The sequence below is a fragment of the Periplaneta americana genome, chromosome 4, assembly GCF_040183065.1.
Source record: "Periplaneta americana isolate PAMFEO1 chromosome 4, P.americana_PAMFEO1_priV1, whole genome shotgun sequence".
In the NCBI taxonomy this organism is placed as follows: Eukaryota; Metazoa; Arthropoda; class Insecta; order Blattodea; family Blattidae; genus Periplaneta; species Periplaneta americana.
The window spans coordinates 174,878,097-174,903,505 of record NC_091120.1 but is presented as its reverse complement, the minus strand read 5'-3'; the positions used below and the strand labels follow the sequence as shown (position 1 = coordinate 174,903,505).

The 25,409-nt window shown below is 37.2% G+C and overlaps 1 protein-coding gene across 1 annotated transcript in view; it reads right to left on the bottom strand.

The window, feature by feature from the left end:
• LOC138698450 (dynein axonemal heavy chain 1-like) overlaps positions 1-25,409 on the bottom strand; it is a 629,600-nt gene that overhangs the window by 234,400 nt on the left and 369,791 nt on the right. The window contains exon 10 of the mRNA XM_069824385.1: positions 11,830-11,958. Coding sequence (XP_069680486.1) covers positions 11,830-11,958 — 129 coding nt within the window. The remainder of the gene's footprint in view (positions 1-11,829; positions 11,959-25,409) is intronic.

The window sequence follows — 25,409 nt, the reverse complement described above, 5'->3', positions numbered from 1 at the left end:
CACACTACGAGTATACACTGCAGTGTTTACTTCACTACTTCGAATGTAACAGCGGCCGTAAGTTTGTGTGTCTGACGGGAGCAAGGACATTAGTGAAGGGGTGAGAGTGAAGTACATTCAGAAATGCAGGTACAATAAAAATGCAAGTAAAAATAAAGTGATGTCCCTGTATAAGCTCATTTTGGACAGTCTTATCCAGATAATTGTTATGAATTTCCTCTATTTTCTAAATATCTTAATCTACAAATAAAAAAAATTCAGGAAGAAACAGTACAAAAATACAGTAATTGAACCTAACGTTTCACAACTGCTGGTTTAAAACACAGCTCAAATTATGTCCTAAGTTATTCAATTCTTTTATTTAAAAACCTGAATTAATTAAATTCATCAATGACAAATTAAAAAAAAAAAAAACTAAGTAACTTATATGTCATTTCATTTATTTTACATGAATCTTCTAAATTATTTATTCCTGTAAATAAAATGTTTTCATTGTGTAGCTGTTAATGTTTGTAAATGTTATTTTTAGCCATAGTTATAATGCTAGTACTAAATAATTACAGCAGTAATAATAATAGTATAATTAATTTCATTAATAGTAATGCTGAAGTCCTTCAAAACACGAGCTTTGCTCATTTGGGTGGCGCTAGAATACAGGTGTTTATATTTAAGCTCTATGTTTGCTTGTTTGTAAATCTACCTCTATAACATTCCATAATTTAAAATAAATTTCAAATATATTAAAATTAGCTTTTAATCTTGTAATTGTTTCACCCGTGGACATGATATGTCAATGGACATAATGTCCACGGACGTGACGAACTTACTGAAAACATTTCGTGAATCCAGTAATTTTGAGGTCATAAAATTTCCTTTCACAAGTAATGTCTAAACCCACTTACCCTAGTTTTTAAATATGTAAAATTAACAATTTATTTAACATTTAGAAAACTCATGTCCACAGAAGTGACAGGATAACCTTAACAAATTCAAAATCTAGTATTCAATAGGAATTATCACGCCAGTATATTAAACAATAACAAAAGCAATATGCAAATCTAGCTTTCAGGTATATCTCCCTGGAAAGCTGATTCGAATAATTTCAAAGGAGAAATTGTTCCGGGGCCGGGTATCGAACCCGGGACCTTTGGCTAAACGCATCAAGGCTCTACCAACTGGCTACCTACGAAGTCTATCAGGCCCCGACTCAATTTCTCCCTTTATATCTACAGACATCAAAGTGGACTGACAGTCAAGCAACCAACATTGAGTGCACACAAACTCTGTGTGACTTGAATTGTGGTTTTCTGTTAACGAACAGTGATGTGTAATATGCAAATTAGCTTTAAGGAATAGCTCCCTGTGAAGCTGGTTTGAATAACTTCAAGGGAAAAATTGTTCCGGGGCCGGGTATCGAACCCGGGACATTTGGCTAAACGTACCAAGGCTCTACCAACTGAGCTACCCAGGAACTATTAAAAACGCATTTATTTCAAGAAAACAGAAAACTACCTACAACAGATATACGAAAGAACGACGCAAGAGACCTTCAAACCACTGATATTAATGAGAATAAAGAGAGTCTAAGGCAGTTAAAACTCATTTGTTACTTCAATTCTTCTTATAGGCACACAGGAGTGATGGGAGTCTAGAAATAAAACCAGTTTTCGACTTTTAACAAAGGAGTTTTTTTTAATGAATACAAATGATAATATGCAATTTACCAGCAATAAATAGAATTGATTTTCTGGTGTCAATACACACTAAAGAAGTATAAATACGTGAAACACTTTCTCAGGAAATTTTTTAACAAAAGAAACGACACAATGTAAGAAGATACTGACTAAATAAACTTGAAAATTCGATATGAGAAACTATATTAAATAGTTGTTATGGCCCAGGACTAAAGAGCGCCTTGTAGCATGATTTCCTGTGGAGTATTAAATTTGAAACAGGAACAGTGTCAGCGGAATACGTGGTTAAGACGCGCAATGCAATCCCTGCTTGCGAAGTAAATAGATGCTTAGCCAGCGCTGTAGAGTTTGTCGCGTGTATGGTAAATCACTGGCTACGATAAAAGTATTCTTACGCCACAGATCATTGCTGGACTAATCGCATTGGTCCAGTAGAACAAAGCATGCATTTTAATTATATCACGCATTGTTCGAACTCTTTTCTTACGCATAGTCTCATTAAAGCGACTTATCACTATATTGCATTGAATAGAATTAAATATAATAGATGTTTGATTAAGACGACATATGTAAGCACGTAAAATCAAAAGGGGTTTTAAGCTCATCTCACCTGGTGGATGGCGTGGTTGGTATCCCACGCGAGAAACCGATAACGAAACATAAAAAGTGTTGGTGAGGAGATGCGGCGGTTAGTTGAGACTGACGAAGGGTGAATCGAGAGACTTAGAAGTGAAAGACGGTAGCGGCATGGCGTCAGCATCAGCACATGAAATATCTTGTAAGTAACTTTCATGTACATTTTGTAAATTCATAATAAATCAAGTAGAGTTTTCATTTGTAATCAATTCAGACTAAGTTTAGTAACCATGTAGTTTTCCTATAGTATCCTGAGAGCTCCAGTAAAAATCGTTTGTGCGAGATCGTGCGTATTTGCTTGTTTTCCGCACAGAACCAATACGCGGTAAGTGTGAAATACCACATTCAGTATTCCCAACGTAACACACATAACAATTTCCCTCTTCTTACCGCTTAAGCGCGACATTCATTTTACTGCTTTAGGCTTTTAACATATTATTTTTAGAGACGTTTAACATAGTAATAATTATAAATTGGAAACTTACCACTCCAATTTCACCTAAATTGCACTATTAATTATCGTTTTTAAATATTTGCAAAAATTAAGTAAAGTCTACTACTCCACGAAACTTATTGCATTCCTGATACAAGTAACATTAAGGAAGCCGTGAAAAAATCAACAAGATTCCAGATGCCGATGTTATTACTGCAATATGTTACATAAATAATATTGTTAAAATGTTAAAATGAAAAATAAATCATTACATAACCTTACCGTTTGTTTTAAGTTCGCATTTATAGACTGGGGGAAAAAAAAGACAGACGTATATCACGGCCTGCTGGAGTATGGTAAACACAGAAAACATTTTATAGCAACAATGTTGAAGAAAGATATTTTGGTTTTCCGAAGTTGCCGTCATTAAACAGAAACCAAGATGGAGATTTCATTGCAACTAATTAGAAATTCGTCTTTCAGGTATGTAATAAACGATCTTAGCACAAAATAATGTACGATACACGAGCGGTATGATTGTTTTCATGTTCTCGGAAATTAAAAAAGCTCAACTACGTTTCGCTTTTTCAATCTTTTCCTCGACCATAAAAACGTCAACATACCGCTTTTGTAACGTATATTACTATCCCATTGTTGAGTAAAATGGTGGTGTCAGAAATCCTGATAAGTATGAGCAGAAGTCGAACGCAGTAGCCATCCGGCTAGCAAACAGTGCGACCTAAGTGATGGTCGCACAACATAGTTATAGATTATAAATTAATACGGGTAAAAGGACACTTTGGAATAACATATCAAATTGAAGCTAAGTCTTTCTTATACGTAAAAATGTGTAACTGAAGAAGAAATGGTTCCCATTTTGTTTATTTACTATTCTATTGCACTAATTCCGTTTTGATAATTTTTTTAGTACAGTTTGAAAACTTACAGTATATCCAGTTAATTCAGATATAAGTTGCAACATATCAGCACATTTACAAATTTTATCTCTTCCCTCACAATAAATTTAACGTCTTTCGTTGAAAAGATTGTCTTTTGCACTTCAGTATCACTTACCGAGCACTCCCTTCTGCTCAATTACTTTTTATTTTTATTTTAGTAAGTTATTTTACGACGCTTTATCAACATCTTAGGTTATTTAGCGTCTGAATGAGATGAAGGTGATAATTAATGCGCGGACCTCGTTGCCTTTTCATTGCCTGCAGCCGCGATACAAGTTGTCTGCACAAGGGCTATACCGAGAGTCTGACGTCACGTCCACATCACTCGCGATGGGTACGGCGTCTCGACGCATTCTCAATACGTACAGCAGTCGGTCGGGCACCTGTAGACCGTGCAGAGTTGTAAACAAGAGTGCCAGTAATGTCAGACGTAAAGAAACAGAAGTTGTTACAATATGTGGAGGAATTTGGCCGTGATTATTTCACTATATAATTAGTAAATATATTTTGCAAAGTATGCCATATACAAATCTAGTCTTTCAGGTGAAGCTCCCTGTAAAGCAGATTTGAATAATTTCAAGGGAAAAATTGTTCCGGGGCCGGGTATCGATCCCGGGACCTCTGGTTGAACGTACCAGCGATCTCCCAACTGAGCTACCCGGGAACTCCACCCGACACCGTCTCAACTTTTCCCTTTATATCCACACAACTCGCGTGGGCTGACGAAACGCCAGAGAACCACATCGAGTGCACACAAACTCTGTGTGACTTGGAATTGTGGTTTTCTGTTAAGGACACAGTAACGTATATATTATGCAAATCTAGTCTTTCAGGTGAAGCTCCCTGTAAAGCAGATTTGAATAATTTCAAGGGAACAATTTTTCCAAGTCACACAGAGTTTGTGTGCACTCGATGTGGGTCTCTGGCCGTTTCGTCAGCCCACGCGAGTTGTGTGGATATAAAGGGAAAAGTTGAGACGGTGTCGAGTGGAGTTCCCGGGTAGCTCAGTTGGGAGAGCGCTGGTACGTTCAACCAGAGGTCCCAGGATCGATACCCGGCCCCGGAACAATTTTTCCCTTGAAATTATGCCATATACACTTTAAAGGCCACAATACTTTTCATCCAAAAGCACTGCAAGTCTAAACAACATAAAGAAGTATAACGCTGTTTGGCAGATATGATACAACATCGTGTTCAAATTCATATAAGCGTACTCAGAGAGAGTTTTGTAACGACCTCTGCAATATGATGGTAAGTTGCAATATTCCGTTACACAAGTTACAAAATGCTACTTTCAAATCACTTCTGCAGAAATATACTGGGCGAAACGTTCCATGCGAGTCAACTCTACGCAAAAGATATTTATCCCCGTGCTATGATTATGCCATCAACAGCATTAGGAAATCTGTCACAAATAATAAAATATGGGTATCTATTGTACATAAAAGATGTTTACAAAGATGTTCCCACAACAATAAAACAACTAGAATAGTCAACTCTCGAAATGTTCAGTGGCCTCCGACTCGTAGAACATTTGTACCAAAGTCTGTGTGAAGCAAAACCACATCCAAGTTTGGAACCGGTTAAGCCGAAATTTGGGACCGTGTTGAAAAAGAACTGTGGATTTTCGGCAATGTGTGAAATAAGAGATATTTTGTCGATTAATGGCGAGCCCTCAGATACGTGTGACAGCTCATATTTTCGTTTCGCATCACTCATGTCTTGCGATGTGGAACACACATTTTCTCAGTTCAAGTTCTAAGTGATAGGCGAAGAGGTTTTTCTTTCGATACTCTACGAAAATGTATTGTTCTTTATTGTAATGGAACTGTGGACGCACCAATAGGTGAATCATAAATGAAAACTGTTGTGCAGTATTGCATTCTATTAATAATATAATGTTATTAAAGTTCTGAGGATGTGTTACAATGCATTTATTTACAACAACGCTGTCATGTAAAGAAGGTGCAACTCTGTCCTTCACCGCACTGAACTTGTACAACGGAGGGAACGTCCGTATCTTCCCCTCCCATCACACATCAAGCTAGGCATACGCCACACTATCCAAGCGCAGGTAACTTATGAACGCGGGCAATGAAGACGTGCTTTAGTGATAATGCCGGTGAAATGAGTCCGGGGTCCAGCACCTAAAGTTATTCAGCATTTGCTCATATTTGGGTTGAGGGAAAACCCCGGAAAAATCTCAACCAGGTAACTTGCACCACCGGGAATCGAACCCGGACCACCTGGTATCGCGGCCAGACGCGCTAACCGTTACTCCATAGGTATGAACTACTCAATGATAAAAACGTAGCATCCCATTCAGGATTTAACCTGGTGTAAGTTCTTTTTCATTCTATTGAAGTCTTTGCTATAGTGGTATTTGACTACAGCATCCGTTCTTACTGTGTACTCTACTGCAAACTAACGGACAATCTGATGTTGCTATCCTCAAAATAAATGGGAGAATAAATTCTCTCTAAGTTGGAAGCCGGCCAAGAGACTTTAAGCGGCAAAGTAGACTATCTGATTCAACTATATATTTTAGCCAGCCATTTTACTTTAAGAATCAGCATATTCATTACGTTAAGATGTCTTCAGGCCGGTGGAGAGGAAGGACGTATTTTTCGCAGCGGAGAAAAGGTTTGAGCAATGGGCTGTGAGTTGGAGCTGTACCGGGCAAGGATAGGCGGCTGGGCGGCCAGGTCAAGGATGCAGCGGAGCGTGAAAGGGACAGCTTTGGCAGGTCTGGCTGAGTCTCTCTTCTTTCACATAGTGATCGCGATACTACTAATTATTGGTGGTATCGAACTGAATCCAGGACCTGCAAGCGACAACGGAGTGTTCAGTGTCAAGTGTGGCAGCTGTAGAAAGAACCTAAGAGTAGGCGTGCTGTGCAACCAGTGCGAGAAGTGGTTCCATCTGACTTGTCAGAAGATCAAGAGGGAACAGATAGTAGAAGAAACGTGGCTGTGCAAGGACTGCGGGAACGAGGCAGGCAACAGGGAGCTCATCGGTCTACGGAACGAGGTGAAGAAGCTACGGGAGAATCTAGAGACGGCGGAGCAACGGATCAAGTTTCTGGAGGACGAAAATAAGTTGTTGCGACGGGAAAAGGAAAATGGCGAAGAGAGGGAGGAGAAGAAGAAGCATGGTGCGGCAAGTGTTATCATCGGAGACTCCATCATTCGACACGTAGGGAATCTACAACCGGAGCTGGCGACAGAGTGTTACCCTGGGATTAGAGTGAATGAAATGAAAAGCGTGATCGAAAATCAGGAACGAGGGGACCCGAAAAACATCGTCCTTCACGTAGGAACAAACGATTTGCGAAGAGGTGTTGATTATATCATGGCAGATGTATATGACTTGGTGATGGAAACGAAGAAGAAATATCCGGCAGCTGGGATTGTCATCAGTGGAATCGTCAGACGGAGGGATGTGAACTGGAGAAAAGTGGGTCGTGTGAATAAAGCTTTCGAGTGGGTAGCGGAGTGTCTTGGTGCGCGTTTCGTCGATCCAAATTCCTGGATAGACGACAGATGCTTCGGAAGAGACGGAATCCACCTAAATCGGAGGGGGGCTGCAGACATGGGATCCCTCTTCGCGCGGGTAGTTACTACAACATGGCGCGGCGGGATCGAGGATCCATCAGCTGGCAGCGGCACCGAAGGACCATCAGCCGACGGCGGGGGCGTGGGACTACCGGCGGTCAGCGGGGGTGCGGTCGAAGACCTATCCGCGGGCGGCGTAGACCTGCAGTGACGGCGAGGTGCCACGGGGATTCAGAATGTTCAAGTAAGGACAGGCCTACTAAGACTACTGCAGGTTAATTGCCGAAGTATTAGAAATAAACTTATTCCGTTTTGGAACTTGGTCGATGTTTATAATCCAGATGTAATAATTGGGACGGAATCATGGCTTAGGGAAGACATAAATGACTCTGAAATTTTTAGATCGGATTATAGAGTCTTCAGAAAGGATAGAAGTGAAAAGGGAGGGGGAGTTTTCGTTTGTACTAAGATAGAAATAAGTAGCAATCTTCTGTGGATACATGAGGAAGTTGAAATATTGAATGTTCAGATAAGAAATGGGCTGGAAACCTTAGATGTAATAGCATGTTACAGACCACCCAGTGAATTAAACAATTTAACTTTGCACAAACTAAATGAATATCTTAATACAGTATCAGAAGACCGAAACGTAGTAATTGCTGGGGATCTAAACCTCCCGAAAATTAACTGGAACGGGATTTCAGGTACAAATTCAGATGCACAGACCCTTGTTAATGAATTGATCTGGCGTAAAGATTTCACGCAGGTAGTAAATGGTCCGACGCGTGACAATGCCCTCTTAGATGTTTACCTACTAAGACCTGTCTCTCTCTTTGTCAACTCTGAAAGTCTTCATAAAATAAGTGATCACAATAGCGTCTTATTAGAAATCTTATGGGAAAACACAGTAAATCCGAGGTCAAGTCCAGTGTCTGTCTGGAATTTTAACAAAACCGATGTCCATGAATTACAAACGTTTCTACGACAAAAGCATGATGACTTTCTAAGGACTGAAGGAAATATGGAAAATGTATGGCATAAATTTAAGTGTATAATTTTCGAGGCATTAGTAAAATGTGTACCGTCTAAAATAATTAAGAAAAATCCGGACCCAGAATATTACACTAATTATATTCGCTACTTAAAGAAAAAGACAAGGCGCGCATTTAGCAAACGTAAACAGAGCCATGAGCATTGGGAAAAATATGTTGAATTAATTAAGAAACTTGAGTGTGAAAAAAGGTTAGCTCAGGAAAATTTTCTAAAAACTATTTTAAAAGAAGATGAAAGTAACAATTGGAGACAGTTTTATAATTATGTACGCAGGAGAAAAGGGAAAAATGAAGGAGTAGTGCTTTTACGAAATCAGAACGGAAAAAGTATAACTGATGACAAAGAAAAGGCCGACTTATTAAATTCCTATTTCATTTCGGTTTTCAATAATAATAATAATAATAATAATAATAATAATAATAATAATAATAATAATCCCGCTGATAGGAGTGGTTGTGTCACAGACCGTGAATGTGAACCAAATTCGACTTTCAAAATAACTTCCAAAGGGGTTAGAGAGAGAATAACGAAATTAAAAAATCGGAAGTCTCGAGGACCAGATAGTATTGCTACAGAGATTCTTAAATTAGGTTCCGAGGCCATAATTCCATACTTAATGCGTATATTTCATGTTTCCATAAACAATGCAGCTATTCCATGTGACTGGAAATCAGCTATAGTGGTACCCATACATAAAGGTGGAAATAAATTAGATGTCGGAAACTACAGACCGATTAGCCTTACATCTGTCGTATGTAAAGTCATGGAGCATTTGATATCGGATTATATTCGTCATGTTCTAAATGCGAAAGACTGGTTTTACAACCGCCAGCATGGTTTTAGGGAAGGCTTCTCATGTGATAGTCAAATTACGTCGCTGGTTCAGGATCTAGCTGAAGAGGTAGATAGAGGCGGAAGAATCGATGCAGTTGTGATTGACTTTTCGAAAGCATTTGATTTGGTGCCACATGACATATTAATAGATAAGTTAAGTAGGCTAGGAATAGATAAAAGAGTGGTGCTATGGATCCAAGAATTCTTAAAAGGTAGAACCCAGAGAGTTAGAGTAGGTCATGAAATATCGGAAATTGGAAATATAAGTTCAGGGGTGCCACAGGGCAGCGTTCTGGGTCCATTACTCTTTATAATATACGTAAATGACCTATGCCAGGATATTACATCAAATGTGAGGCTATTTGCAGACGACTGCATTATCTATAGAAAGATTAGAAATAATTCAGATGTAGATGCTATTCAAACAGACTTGAATAAAATTTACAACTGGGCGTTAAAGCATAGGATGAAAATAAATGGTTCTAAAAGTAAATCTATAACATTTTGTAAAACCCGAGAGGAAACTACTCTTAATTACGAATTCAGTGGTGTTGTAATTCCGCAAGAACAATGTTGTAAATACCTAGGAGTGTATTTAAACTCCAAACTTTCTTGGGGAGAGCATGTTGATAATGTTACAGGCAAAGCATGGAGGGCACTTCACTTTATTATGAGAATCTTGAGAAAGGCTAGCCCCAAATCGAGGGAAATAGCATATCTAACATTAGTGCGACCGTTAATGGAATACGGAACTACATGTTGGGATCCCTATAGAATATATCAGATAAATTCCTTAGAAAGAATCCAGTATAGGGCAGCTAAATTTGTTAAAGGTAAAAGAGAAGATGGGAACGATACGATAAAAGAACTTAAATGGGAAACTTTGGAAAACAGACGTAGGAAAACTAGAATAACATCATTGTATAGAGCACATCTAGGTCAGAAAGCATGGGTAGACATAACGGCTCGGTTAGAAAAGCCAACGTACTATGGTAGGAACGATCATGATTTTAAAATCAAATGTAGGAAACAGAAAACGGATGTAGGTAAATTCTCATTTTTAAATAGAACTATAAATGATTGGAATGACCTACCTGCAGCGGTCTTTGAGGGCTGTCCTTCCTTAAGGAGATTCAAGAATAATTTAAAGAGTTGTGTATAAAGTGAAAATTAAAATTAAGGTGACATTCAACATTTAATTTTTTTAAGGTGGCATGTATTTATCTAGCCTGACGAGTTTACTTCATTGGTTTGAATTGTAAATTATTTAAAAATAGCGTGTAAGGGGGCCTTAGACTAGAAATGTTTAGTTTAAATGTAGTTCTGTTTATAAGTACAGTATGCATAAGAATGCAATTATTTGACTTATTTGAACTGTTGTATCAGTGAAGCGAGGTGAGTCAGTGAAGTTATGGTTTTACAGTGCAGTGAACAGTTCCGATCAGTGATAATTTATAGCGTCAATGAAATGTGTTCTATAGTGTCAGTGAAATGTGTTACAGAGTGTCAGTGAAATGTGTGCTAAAGTGTCAGTGAAATGCGTCATAGTGCCACTACAGGGAATGAGATGAGAGTAAAGTGAAAGACTATTGAAAATTATGTAGGACCTATACATAATCATGTAGGTTGTGTTGTAAAATTAGGTGTTTTATTTTATGTTTTATTATTGTGTTAAATTGTATTGTGTATTCTTATTGTATTGTGTATAAAATTGTATATGTGTTGTAAATTTTATTATGTATTGTAAATTTAATTGTGTATTGCTTATCATTTTAACTGTGTATTGTTAATATTGTATATACCACTGCCACCGGGTGCTTGCCCACTTGCAGTGTAAATAAATACATACATACATACATGTCGCGTTAACGTCTGTACGTCAACTAAGAAAAAAACTGTAGTAGCACAGTCTAGTACATACAGTAACGAAGCTCAATGCGTATGGAATATGCATCCAGTGACAATTGAACTTTAGTTGCTAACCACTAGGATCGCTACTATCGCACAGTCTATTGTTCCTAGTATAAGCATAAGGTATTTCAAAAGTCAGTTCAAACATTAAACCGCTATAAATATAATATTTGAGATAGGGAAAAAACAAAAACATCACAGTGTTGGCAAACAACGGGATTTACAGAACATTAGGAAGATGTCCGCCGTTCTCTTGTTCAACGTACAGCATTCTGTTTGCGACACCATGCACAGGATTTTGCAGATAAATTCTTGGAAATATTGGCAATTTCTTCCGAGATGGCATCTTTCAGTTGCAGTAGGGTTGTTGGATGTGTCAGGAAAACTAGTTCTTTAAGATAACCCCACAACCAAAAGTCGGCCGGATTTAAATCTGGAGATCGCGGAGGCCACATTTTTGGAAAGTGCCTACTGATGTCTTTGATCGGAAAAAGAACTTGAATTATGCGTGTTAACTCCACCATTAATTTTATAGTATGTTATTTTACGACGCTTGACCAACATCTTAGATTATTTAGCGTCTGAATGAGATGAAGGTGATAATGCCGGTGAAATGAGTCTGACTTTTGAAATATCCTATACTTTCAGTTGCTTACCGCTTGGAGCATTGTATCGCGAGAAATGCAAAAAATCACCTCAAGCTTCGTGACACAGTAAACTGGATAATAAGGAAATTAATTTCATTTTGGACGTACCTGAAGGTACATTTCGCTGGCGTCTACAACACTTTGATGCATGAACTGACAGGTGATGACGATGCCTGTGAGACATTCGCTGCTCACTTTCAACTCGGGAATGTCATCTAGGAACTGCAGAGCCACCGACTGAAAACAGGAAATAATAATAATAATAATAATAATAATAATAATAATAATAATAATAATAATAATAATAATAATAATAATAATAATAATATAATAGCCCTTGAGGGACGCGACTCTATGCCTGCTGTTCTTTAGAGCCGAGATGTCCAGATGCGGACCAAATCTAATCCAGCTGCGGCCTCGTAAATTTTAGGCGATCGACCATATCCGATCCATTAGCGGGTCGCGACCCAGCGGTTGAATATCACTGGTCTAGACCACAGTATCCTCTTTGCTCCATTTACTGTGGCAATAGCGAACACAGTAGACCACAAATAGATCAAATCAAGTGGATATGAGGCGACGGGGGTTAACAGAATAGCCTCGCGAATATTTGTAAGTGGTATCAGAGCTACAGCCCGGCTCGCCAATATTGCGCACCACTCATTCAATAGCATTGGCGTAATTACTTTTGACATTATGTCTGCTTCAGTCATCTGAAGATTCCATGCCTGGTTTGACATACAGTATGTTTACCTTGTTCGACGACAACGAGCAATCTATGCAACAAAGTTATACCTCTGATCAGGTAAAAAATAAACAAAAAATAAATATTAAAATATTGTGTTATATAATTTCAATCTGCAACTTGTCAAATTTTTTACAAATACAGAATTAATTTTCTGTCATGTCATGTTACAATATTATTACCACGAATATTTTCGACTTATAAAAAGTCACCTTCAGGTGGAAAACATCTGAATACAGTCTATAACAAATTGAACACAGGGGACATACAATGCAAAAAAAGAAGACTTTTAGATATTGTAGAGTTCTTAATTTGTTTCGGAATGAGTGTTCCATCCTTCCTTTCGATATGATTAACATATTGTAATACAGTAGAGCATCGATTATCCGAAACAATTGGGAACGGGAGGTGTTCAGATAACTGATTTTTCGGATAACCGATCATTTACGAAAGCAATTGGACCGGTGTCATAGGAGCAGTATGAAACAAAGAAACACTGATATTAAACACAAAACTGTATATACAGTATATATTTTGTATCACACGTCTTACAAATAACACAGAGAACTCACTAGTCTAGTTTGATAAGTTCAAAATGACCATTAAAGTAAGTCTACAGTGTAGGAAAAGAAATCCATTTTTTTTTTGCTTCAGAGCTGAGACTCGTTTTTTTTTTTTTTTTTTTTTTTTGCAGCAAAATCTCGCAAGCAGCGCTAGCGGAACTTCTACATGGTACGCTAGCAAATTTGAATTTGCCGACTTGAATGCATTCGGTTAACCGATATTTTGGTTGATCGGTATTCGGATAATCGATGCTCTACCTGGGGTTATCGTCTCTTACCCGCGGAGAACACACTGCATTATGGTGTACAGGCCAGTTACTTTATGGTGACAGCTCTGGCCTGGCGACGCAGTGGTTTGGGCGAGTTCACTGTTTGTTCGAAGGGGTGTTCCTTTTAGTCTTCCCCTGGCTGCGTTAGCGGTCACATCTCGGGAGCGTTAGTGTGGGCGTACAGTCGCGATAAGGACGTACTACACCACCACTGTCTTGTGTATTGCAATTTAGTGTGTTTGGTACGTACATTTCATTTAGTTACTTAAATAGTTGTGTGCTTCTGTTTTGTATTGTTTAGTATGTAGTATTTATTGTCTAGATTCACTGCTATGTTCTGTTTGTGAAAATGCTGCCTGTTAGAAGCAAACTGAAAGGTCGGGTATTGCATTCGCAGTCGCGAGAAGTCGTGAGCAACGTGTAGCGCTTTATGAAGATAGCGTCGGAAGAAAAACCGTAACAAATGTTGGAAAACTTGTAGCAGACTTTACCGCTGTGTCTGAGAGCTGTGTTAGCCAAATAATAAGGGAGACTAAAGACATTGATAATCGGCGCCAAAATCAACTGTGGACAACTTTAATGAAGCTGTCATAAGACGAACCAAAGCACAAGTTCTATATTTCACAGAAATAGCGGCCCACACTTAAAATATATATATATATATATATATATATATATATATATATATATATATATATATATATATATATATATAATTATTGAAATTGAAAGACTGTCGACTTTCAGGGAGGTATCTCGACTTTGAGGAAAGTTATTTTGAAATTAGGATTTCATTGAAAAAAAAAACACAAAATAATCGCCAAATTCTGGTCGAGCATCACAGCATTAGGGCCAAAAGTTTGCAGTATTTGAGGAAAATAAAGAAGTACAGAGAAGAAGGCCGCTCCATCTTTTTACATGGATGATGATGATGATGATGGTGGTGGTGGTGGTGGTGGTGGTGGTGGTGGTGGGAAAGGTAACAGTGAAGCACTGATGAACATTACCGATATTTTCGCATGAGAATATTTCATTGTTCATTAGTGATTACTGTTAAATATACTGATTCGATTGCTGCTCATTGTATTTCCACATTAGTGTTTATTAGTGAGTATTGTTCCGAACTGCTGCTCATTGTATTTCCACATTAGTTTACTTCTTTATTGTTTATTATTGTTCCGAACTCCTGCTAATTGTATTTCCATTAGTTTACTACTTTAGTGTTTATTAGTGATTATTGTTCCAAACTGCTGCTCATTGTATTTCCACATTAGTTTACTTCTTTGGTGTTTATTATTGTTTCGAACTCCTGCGCATTGTATTTCCATTAGTTTACTACTTTAGTGTTTATTAGTGATTATTGTTCCAAACTGCTGCTCATTGTATTTCCACATTAGTTTACTTCTTTGGTGTTTATTATTGTTTCGAACTCCTGCGCATTGTATTTCCATTAGTTTACTACTTTAGTGTTTATTAGTAACTATTGTTCCGGAGTATGAAGTGAACACAGTGACAGGAGCTCAAAATTATGCAGACGCTGCAACGTGAGACTTCATTTCTAATATGACTGTATTTCCCTCCCTCCATTCATAAGACGCTCCCTCCGTCTCGAATCGGTCTCCCTCCCGCAGTCGAACCTTCTCCTCTCTCGCGTCGACGAGCTGTCACCATAAAGTAACAGGGCTGTACTCGTAGCTGCTAGCGGGTATGCTCTCTACCTCTTCCTGCTGCACGACGGGGCACACGGGACGGCTCCGCTTACCCTTTACCCATTTCAGCGAGTGCTAACGACTACTCCTCTACTGTTATGTAATTTGAGTTTTTTTCAGGATATCATCATTTCTTTGTGGTCCCATTTTGTGACTCCTGCTTTGCACCTCATGAACTTCCTCTCGGCAGTGATTATTCTTGAGGAGTCAGGTGTCTTTATGATCCGAGCCTCACATCCGTAAGATAAAACTGGTCGGGCAAGAGTTTTATCAATTTTGATTCGTGTATCCCTCCGAACTAATGATGGTTTGAAAACTGTATTTACTATGCATAATGGTTTTATAAATTTGGTAATTTTATTTTGTATGCCAAGGTCATGTGTAAATGATAACGAATATCCAAGGTAGTTACATTTGTTCACTCATTCCAATAATTTCTAATTGAGACATACTCGTATTTTGCTGGGTATAGGGTCTTTTCCTTTAAATGCAAACACTTTTGTTTTATCAATAGCAAGCTCACTAGAAATTTTGATTTATCTAGAGAAAATCAAAACTCGAGTGGGATTTAATTGTCTATTACACGATTAGAAGAAAGTATATAAAGATTAGAAGAAATAAAGTACCCTAATACAGTGATGTCAAAGCAAGCGCATTTTTCTAACCTTGACGTCGTGCGCGGGCGTTAAGCGCTAGGTATGGAAAGAGAAATAAGCAGCCTGTTGGATTAAGAAAACAGTGGTGCACAAACTTCAAACGGAACGTGAAATTTTATGTCGCTAATTTTATATGGCTTCTTTCTGTTTGTTATTTTCTATATTGTCTGTAAAACAAAAGCGCTAACACCTATTTATTAGCCTAATATTGCAGTTGTATTTTAAACGTTAATAACATAATAAAGAGTAAAGAAGGAATATTCACACAAATTCCATAATACCTACAACTATATTGTACTAAGTGAATTAAACATATCATTCATAAAGAAAGTGTTATCCCAAAGAAAGACACTAAGTATGACATGATAAGTTGAAATTGATATTGATGGTATCTTTAGCCTTATAAAAGTAATCAAAACAATATTACAGTACAAAGCAAAGTTGCCTAAGTACATGCTTTAACTGTAACTAATATTACTTAATAAAACTCTTATCGCATTATGTTTTTAGATGATATTGGTACGCAACTTTCTGTTATCAGAATATTAAATTATCTCGAAATCTGCTGAAGCTATAGACCTCACGTTGTACCAACACATAGGCACATACTTTATCTTTTGTTTGTGATGTAACAGTATTTGCTTTGTTAATTCATTTCCTTACAAACATTTTCCATGCCAATATTTTCAAACATTTTAATACATTATCTTCAGTAATAACTAATTTACGATATATAAGATTTACAAAACATTGTTTCAGTACCTGTAAGCTACTAAACAAACATATCTGAAAATTTCACTTTTCTGTAAAAAAGTTGAGAAAATATTCCTTTTGAATAAAAAAGGAAACTTGTGAAAAATGAGAATTAAAATTAAAACTTACAATCTTATAATACACTTATACTTCTCAGACAAATCTAAAAATTAACATGGATACAGTTTTAATAAGTTCTCTTCCCTTTATCTATTGAATCAATGCTGGTCATCCCTGTACTTATACTGATTGTTCATTTCAAAGTGTGTCATGATGTCACTGTTGATGAGTCAGCGATTTGAAGCGAGTTTCAGCTTTTGTGTCAGAGAAGTTGCCTATTAATCAAGGCGTTCAATCTGAACTTGAGAACGTGTGCGGTATAACTTGAACGTCGTAGCAACAGATGGCGGTCTGTACGGTCTGTGTGCTACCATAACCTCCTTCGAACTGTGTTTTGCGCGGCCAAGTCGTACGCAGGGTATTTGTTATCATCGTTTGCGCACCGCAACATTCCACAATACAAATCAAACGCTCAGTGTCCATGTTGACCGTCGAAGTTAATGTCAACAAATACGTAAGTAATCGTCTTAACCCTCTCCACATATCCCGACAGTAAGAAAAAACTCACCTCAATACATGTTTCGAAACAGTTCACATTCCTGCAACTACCGGCGTTACCGTACGTATCGGTAAGTACTCTTCTGAATGAACGCCGTACTTGCTAGGCAACTTCTTTGGCACATAAGTAATACACCTCTGCGGAAGTGTAGGAAGATTGAATTCTCTAGGCTCATCGACTAGCCACATGACGGCATACAGCGAGCCATGACACACTTTGAACTGAACACCCAGTATAGCTCGACCAAGCGGCATATACTGTCTCTTTCCTTTCCGCTGTAAAGCGCTCAGGCTCCCCTGGGCTCTAAAGCGCGCGCTTGCTCCTATGGGCGTCAGTTGACATCACTGCCCTAATACAATAAAATATTGATTGATTCTGGTTCACGTTAACACTTATTTTAAAAAAAACTTAAAATTGTTTAGCGACACGTTAAAAGTGTTAAAATTTTTAAAAAAGGTTATGTACCTTAGACAGACTGCCCGTTTCGACGCCGGTTCTGAGTCATCTTCAGTGTCCTACGAACTACTTATGTTCCTGTTGATCTTGCATACAAGAGTATGAGTAAGCAAGATCAACAGGAACATCAGTAGTTCGTAGGACACTGAAGATGACGCAGAACCGGCGTCGAAACGGGCCGTCTGTCTAAGGTACATAACCTTTTTTAAAATTTTTAACACGTAACAATTTTAAGTTTTTTAAATAAAATATTGACTTACTAAAGTTCTTTCCAATTTCCAACATATTCCACCATCATCTTTAAACGTCCAAGCAATGACTTTTTCTTGTTTTCGGCATTACACTGCATCAGTACTGTAAACACTAATTAACTAAGTTAGCATGAACACGGATATAATTCGGCGGTCTGTATTCTAACCCCGAAACCAGTAGTAGCACGTTGTCATGCGCTCCGTGTATACCAGACATGTCAAAACCCTGCACATTGTGCAGTGGTCTCTGTGCGATGTGCACTTTCTATCCCCCTACCTGGCGGGAGTGAATCGCCTTGGAGGAGAACGTGACAGGGCTATACAGACCTGCAACAGCATATCAGCTTTCTTTCAGTAACTCAGTTTCAGAACGGGTACTGATTTGGCTGTCTGTGAATGAGTTATGATTAGGGAAAGGGATTTGGAGTATTATAAAGAATGGTGAAACGTAGTATAGATATTCGTAGATCAGTGACTGTCAAGCGAGCTGCGTCACAGAGCATGGACGAGTACAGTCCACTTCATACAAACTTACACGCAACGTGCTGTAAACGTATTTCAGAATAAACAAATTGAATATTTAATGACATATAGTGACCTACCTACATACATAATCTGCATTTCTTTTTTAACTACATGTGCTTTTCTTGGCAACGCACAAGACACCAATAAACAACATTACAAATATACATAGTTAAATATCAACCTCTGCATCTTCGCGTGTTAGTAGACACATTGATGGTTGATAGACAGTTATATTCTGTATGGAACTCGCCTCTGAATATGTGTGTTTTTCTGTCAGGAAATATAATATGTATACAACGTATACTACAATATTTACAATATATGCAATATATATTGCAATATTTACAATATAGCCCAATACAGTATCATTAAATATTGAACAAAATGTAGAACCAAACGAAATGACATTTTCAATTAATGCTGTGTTTTGTTCATGAAACAATTATTCCTGCTGTGCCTTGTTATAATAAATTGTAAATATTATTTTCAAATTTTCAAAATACAACTTTGCTCTGTTGCAAGGAAGGAAATTTTTTAACATCTGCAGAGACAATTGGAGAGTACTTGAAACAAGATACGTCAATTAAATTAGCATGTTGAATGACATCATTGGAACACGTTTTTGTTAGTACATCTGAAATCCGACTAAGAATACCGTACCCATAATTTTTAATTAAAACTCTGTTAATTTTTTCACCAACACGTTTTCCTACTTCACCTTCTACTGCACTCAGTTTATTTACAATAGTCCTCATAATATTTATTTGCTCAACTATTTCTACTCCTGACTTTTCCAATTGAATAATGGCATCCGGTAAATATCCAAAATTTGGTTTAATATCCATGACTTCTTTCTCGATTGTTCTATCATTTAGCAGTTCCTGGCATATCTGAATCGCAACGGCATCATCGGGATCGAAAGACTGGACCAATTTCTTCACAGATTGGAGGTGATGTGCGTAATAATTGCAAGCTTCTAACCATGACCCCCAGCTCTTAATTTTGTATTGTTAGTTGGTTTCACTTTCGGCATTATACCTGCACTTAACTACTCTGAAATGCAAACCTGTATGTTGAAGTTCTTACGCGACAACTGTCCCGTTCACCTGTTGTTGACGTGCAGAGATCTGGGAGTATGTCATGGAGGGGAGGACTTGGTATAAAGGATTGTAAACAAATGGCTGTGTAGATGCCAATACTAGCTTTTACAGCTCCAAATTCCGTTCCCTAGTTATGATATATAAAGTGAGAAGTTCACAGATAACGAAGATGGAAAATTATGAATCATATAACATAATTGTTATAATGTTTTCCTCAGCCAACAATAATTATTTTAAAATGAAAGATTTTGATCAGAATAGTGTTGTGACAGTTTAGATCAGATTAGTAAAGTTAATCAGTACTCTCACGGCAAAACGAACTTGACATTGGCGTTGTTTTTAGAGTCTGTACTAACACAGCCATCAAAGATTAGACGACTTACGACTTTCATTTCATAAGCTGGTAAGTGATGAGAATATTGTGAGGAATACATTAAGGCTCTTGAGGTTGTAAGCAACTATTTGCAAGGCGGAAAAATTTTCTAAAAAAATATATAATGACAACTTTTCCGTCTCATGTCACTATATTATGTACGCTAATATACTTACATTAATAAATCTTTAAACCTGACACAAAATGGAATATCGTCGCTTCACAGCTTGTGAACTACATTTTTAATTTCTTTCAGTAACGCTTCCAACTTGTCGATTCTTGCTCTCAACGTTTTCTAAATAAACTACATGTGAATTTAAATTCTAAGCTTAATTTATGTCATTTATTAATATTAATGTTAATTTATATTGACATACAACAAGGAAATTATTCCAGTGTAAAAGCTTCACAATGTCCTACTGCATATAATTAATTGGGAGTATATTTTCTTTAACATTTGTGTACCAATGGTCCCAATAAATAATAATGCTTGACGAACAATGAAAGAATAGAGTCTATTATTTAAAATAGTTAGTACCTACTATGTAAAATGAAATACTGTGTTCGTTTTTTGTTGTTTCGAAATTACTGCAATGTTCTTTTTCTTCAAATATTATATAAAAATCATTTTATTAAATTATGCTTTACAAACCACTACTTTGTCAAGTATAACTGAGTAAGCCTAAAGTTTTTTGTATTGGAATTGTCAAATGCAGACACTGATAATAACAGTGTTTTTTCCTTCTGTTAAATGTGTTTATAATGTCCAAATGCCTATTTAATCCATCCCTAGAAGCGCAGAATAGATTATTGTACACCTCTCCAGCTAAGAACTGGTAAGAGCAACCCTTGAATGATGCAGTCCGCACAGACCGGCGATCCGCGCACATAACTGCACATTCAGAGTCTGATTTCTGACATGCCTGGTGTATACTCAAGGACGGCTTACGTCATCCAACCCTCTCCACTCATCTTAACGTCGCCTCCTTTAAATGATACGGGACTAAAAAATGTGTCTTTAACATATAATAGTCCATGTAAAATAGGATTTATAAATATGGAATAACTACCACCACCACCACCACCACCACGCAGTTTGCATAAGTTGTCTATACTCAAAAACCATTAAGACAGTACAAAGAATAAAAACACAGAGGATATGAGTGACTGATGGACATGTAATCAAGTAAGCAAGTGACGAATGGTGTTTACGGTCTAGTTAATAAACAACAGAAAAATACTCACTATACTAAATTGCACTACATCTACATATTTGGTATGGACTTATTTGGAACATATGCAATATGCAGGGTGATTCACGAGGATTTACCGTCCTTTACGGAGCTTATTTTCAAAGACATTCCGAGTACAAAATGTCATATAAACATGGGTCCTATTCTCAATATTTACAGAGTTACGTTTCGTTATTGGATCGGATTGCTGTGAACGCGTGATCTTGGTCAGCGTGCAGTCAGCAGCCAGCGCGAGCGCTACGGAAATCAAAGATAGCCGTATGCAGTTACGTAGCGCGACGAGTGCCGTTCACAAGCGTGCGGCCAAGTGTACTCAAGCGCACGGCGACATTTTTTAAAATGTGTTGTAAACTCTCGAAGACTGTAAATTAGGATGCAAAACTGAACTGCAAATAATTAAGTCGGTGAAGTGGTGTGATTTGTAATAATTGTTGTGATAAGTGCGTAAGAATAATGTAATTTTCTAGTTAAAAATTGAAAAAGATGTCTGTACGAAGCAACTAAGAAGTTCACAGCACATTTTTAGCTTTATAATACTTGCCAATTAAAGAAATGATACTTCTGAATGGTTCATTCTCTATTTGTATTATTCTTTTACCTACAAACCAAAGAAAAAAAAACGTATTTTACAAACAACTTTAAATTAGTGTAACTCTGAAAATAATGAGAATAGAAACTATGTTTATAGGTTATTTTTTGCTCAAAATGCCTTCAGAAATAAGCTCCGTAAAGGACGGTAAAACCTCGTGAATCACCCTGTAGAAGTTATAGTCCTGATCACATTATAACATTAATATATCTGGGGTTATAGCCATTACATAACATATTTACAATGTATAGCTACAATATGAATAGTGTTGCATTATTAATAGGCACTAATGTACAATATCAACAGCGGTTTATTATTAATATACACTATATTTACAATATAAATACGTAAACGCGTATATCATTAGAGGTAGATATTTATTATGCATGCATCCATTACAGTGAAGCACAATGTATCTCTTGCATAATAAGTACTTTTTCATAGGCATACCCCTCCCATATTATCGTTTCACTTGGCAAGCTCCTTTTTGTATATTTTTCCATTAAACTTTCAAAACATGGATTCTTGTAATTTATTTAACAGGACATCAGTCCGTACCAACATGTGGCATAATTTGCAAAAAAATTCGGATTGTGTGCTTGCATATGCGAGGTAGAGGGCATTATTCCCTTCGCTCTCATTGCATGCCCCGTGTTATCCTTATTTTCACCTTATTCTGTTTGTATTACCCTTATTCTTATTGTACTTCTCTCGCTCTCCTTGTACCGAGTCATCATTTTGTTTCTACTAACATTTCTAATATTAACCTGACTATACTAGTGTAAAATACAAAGAAATCACTTTACTAGGTATAGGAGGGAAGAAAAGTATTGCAGCTATTTATGTAAACTAGGAGCTATTACGATTTTCAGTTTGATAATTTTCGTTAGGTTTTTATTTACTCAAAATACAGTACAGTATTAACAATAAGACTGTTTTTACTCACTAACTGAGCTATCCAGGCGGACGTATTCATGATGCAATGTATAATATACTGTCTACAGCACATTAGTGTACAATATGAAGAGTGCATTTAAAATGAATAAAATCAAAATCTGGATAATTAAACAAATTGTTGAAAATGATGGCCGTTCATTTCTATTCGGGCTTCAGTTCTTTTGTGTGCATATTATCGAAAACATTTTTAAGCATATCTTCTGAAATTTACTGTATTGTTTCTGGAATGTAATTCTTTAATTCTTCTATAGTTGTAGGATGTTTAACAAACACAAATGTTTTACAGTAACCCCAAAAGAAATAATGCAAAGCATCAGTCGACATGGAGGGCATAATCCTGTGCCTCTTGAAATAATAATTCTATAGCTACTCTATAACAGAGTACCTTACTTACATATTGTAATCACTTCACTTCTGCCCGATTCGTACAGATAAATTTACCCAGATTGCTGTCTACTGTCCGTCCAAGTAGTTATGTCGCAGGGTCGTAGGAAAGGGGAAATCATGTGACAGTTACTTAACGAGGCCCTTTTATTTAAATTATTTTAAACAGTTGTACAGGGACATCATTTTATTTTTACTTCAATTTTTATTGTACCCGAGTTTTTGAATGTACTTCACTCCCACCCCTTCTACTAATGAAGTTCAACCGTCTTCCACACAGATCCAAGACCGCATATACAGTCATACTAGCTTTACCGTCACAGTACGTTCCAAAAATATGTTCGCGTTTTCCAATGACGAAAGAGCTTTCAATATTGCATCATTTTCGCACAGGTACTGTCGTCCATTTGCCTACGTCGCATTCCGGTTTTCTCTCTCTGTAAAGGCTAGTGGCTGGGCTGTCTTAGCTCTTTTCTGAGAACATTAATTTCTGTTAGGAATTGGACATCTACGTAATATTATATCCATACAACTGTTTAAAATAACTTAAATAAAAGGGCCTCGTTAAGTAATTAACTGTCACGTGATTTCCATCCTTTCTACGACCCTGCGACATAAACACTTGGACGGACAGTAGATAGCATGTCTGAGTAATTTTATCTTTTCGGATCGAGCAGAAGTGAAGATTGAATTTACAGTACGTAAGGTACTCTTTTACAGAGTAGGTACAGAATTATTTCAACATGAGTTACTAGTACGAAGGACGAAACTGGTAATTGGAATTACATACATTAGAACTGAAGCCTGTATCGAAATGAACCGCCACCATTTTGAAAAATGTGTTTAAATATCCATATTATGATTATTTTTCAATTTAACTTCATTCTTTATAGTGTAAGCTAATGTGCTATAGACACTATAATATACACTGCATAATGAATACGTCCGTATGGACAGCTCAGTTCGTGAGTAAAAACACTCATTGTTAATACTGTACTGTATTCTGATTAAACAAAAACCTAATGAAAATTATCAAACTCAAAAGCGTGATATTTCATAGTTTACGTAAATGGATGAATTACTTTTGTTCCCTCCTATACCTAGTAAAGTGATTTGTTTGTATATTACGCCATCGAACTCCAGTCGTGGAAGGGGATAGCAACCGTTGATTCAAAGGTATAGCCAGGTTAATATCAAAAATGTTAGCAAAAATAAAATTATGTCCCTGTATAATATTACGTAGACGTCCAATTCCTGACAGCAAATGTTTTCAGAAAAGAGCTAAGACAGCCTCTTTACAGAGGGGCCGGTAGAAACTGAATGTTGGAAACCGGGAAGTGACATAAACAAATGGATACAGTACCTGTGCGAAAATATGATTCAATAATGAATGCACTTTAGCCACTGGAAAATACGACCATATTTCTGGAACATACTATACTCACTCACTCAGTACTGTATACTGACTGCATATGCGGCCTTGGGTTGAAGTTCACTAGTAGAAGGGGTGGGAGTGAAGTACATTCAAAAACTGAGGTACAATAAAATGATGTCCCTGTATTTCCCTTGCACTCATTGCATGCCTCTTGTCCTTATCTTCTTCTTGTTCTCCTTGTGTTCCCCTTGTTCTTATTGTATTTCTCTCGTTCTCCTTGTATTCCCCTTGCTCTCACTGCATGCCCTCGTTCTCCCTGTACTCTATTCTCCTGTACTGTCCGCGCAACTTACTGTCATTGCAAGTTATCTTGAACCTTACATCCCCTAAGTCTGTCTTTGGAACTGCTCGGTACGGCGTGTACTCATCAACGTAACGACACGGCAAGGATGCCCCTCCCTCGGGTAACGTAACTCTTTTCAAAAAACGTTGGTTCTTTTACCTTACGGCTCTCTACTGTAAAAGAACTTGGTTCAATACAGACATCATCTTCTCTCGATACTCCGGTTTTGAGAGGAGAACATAGTTTCGTAGCAAGCTTTAATTAACCTGTAATGAGTAAGTATTTAAATATAATCGTGTGTACATTCCTCTCTCATCCGGGCTGGGGACCGGCAATGCAGGAGTTACTACAGCTACTTCTATACATTATATAGGCCTGCATGACTTACACCTTCACTTAATATGTACATATTCTTATAACAATATTTTACAGGCTTATTATTTGAATTTACATTAATTTACTATTATACACAATCCATATCCCTATCATTGCTGCCATCATCGCTTGTTTCAAAATTAATTATTTCGCCAATGGCATCATCCATTCGGAATTATCTTCTTAATCGTAGGTGCTACTTTCTGAACACGACAGAATTCTTCGATTGTATCCCGAATAACATGTTGATCGAAGTCGTCCACTTCAACTTTACACAAGTCTAATTCTGGAATGAAATAATATGTTTGGTAGAACTATAAGAAAATAATAACTTGCAACAGTAATTCATTATGTCGCTCTCAATACACACACTATTGTACATAACTATTATAG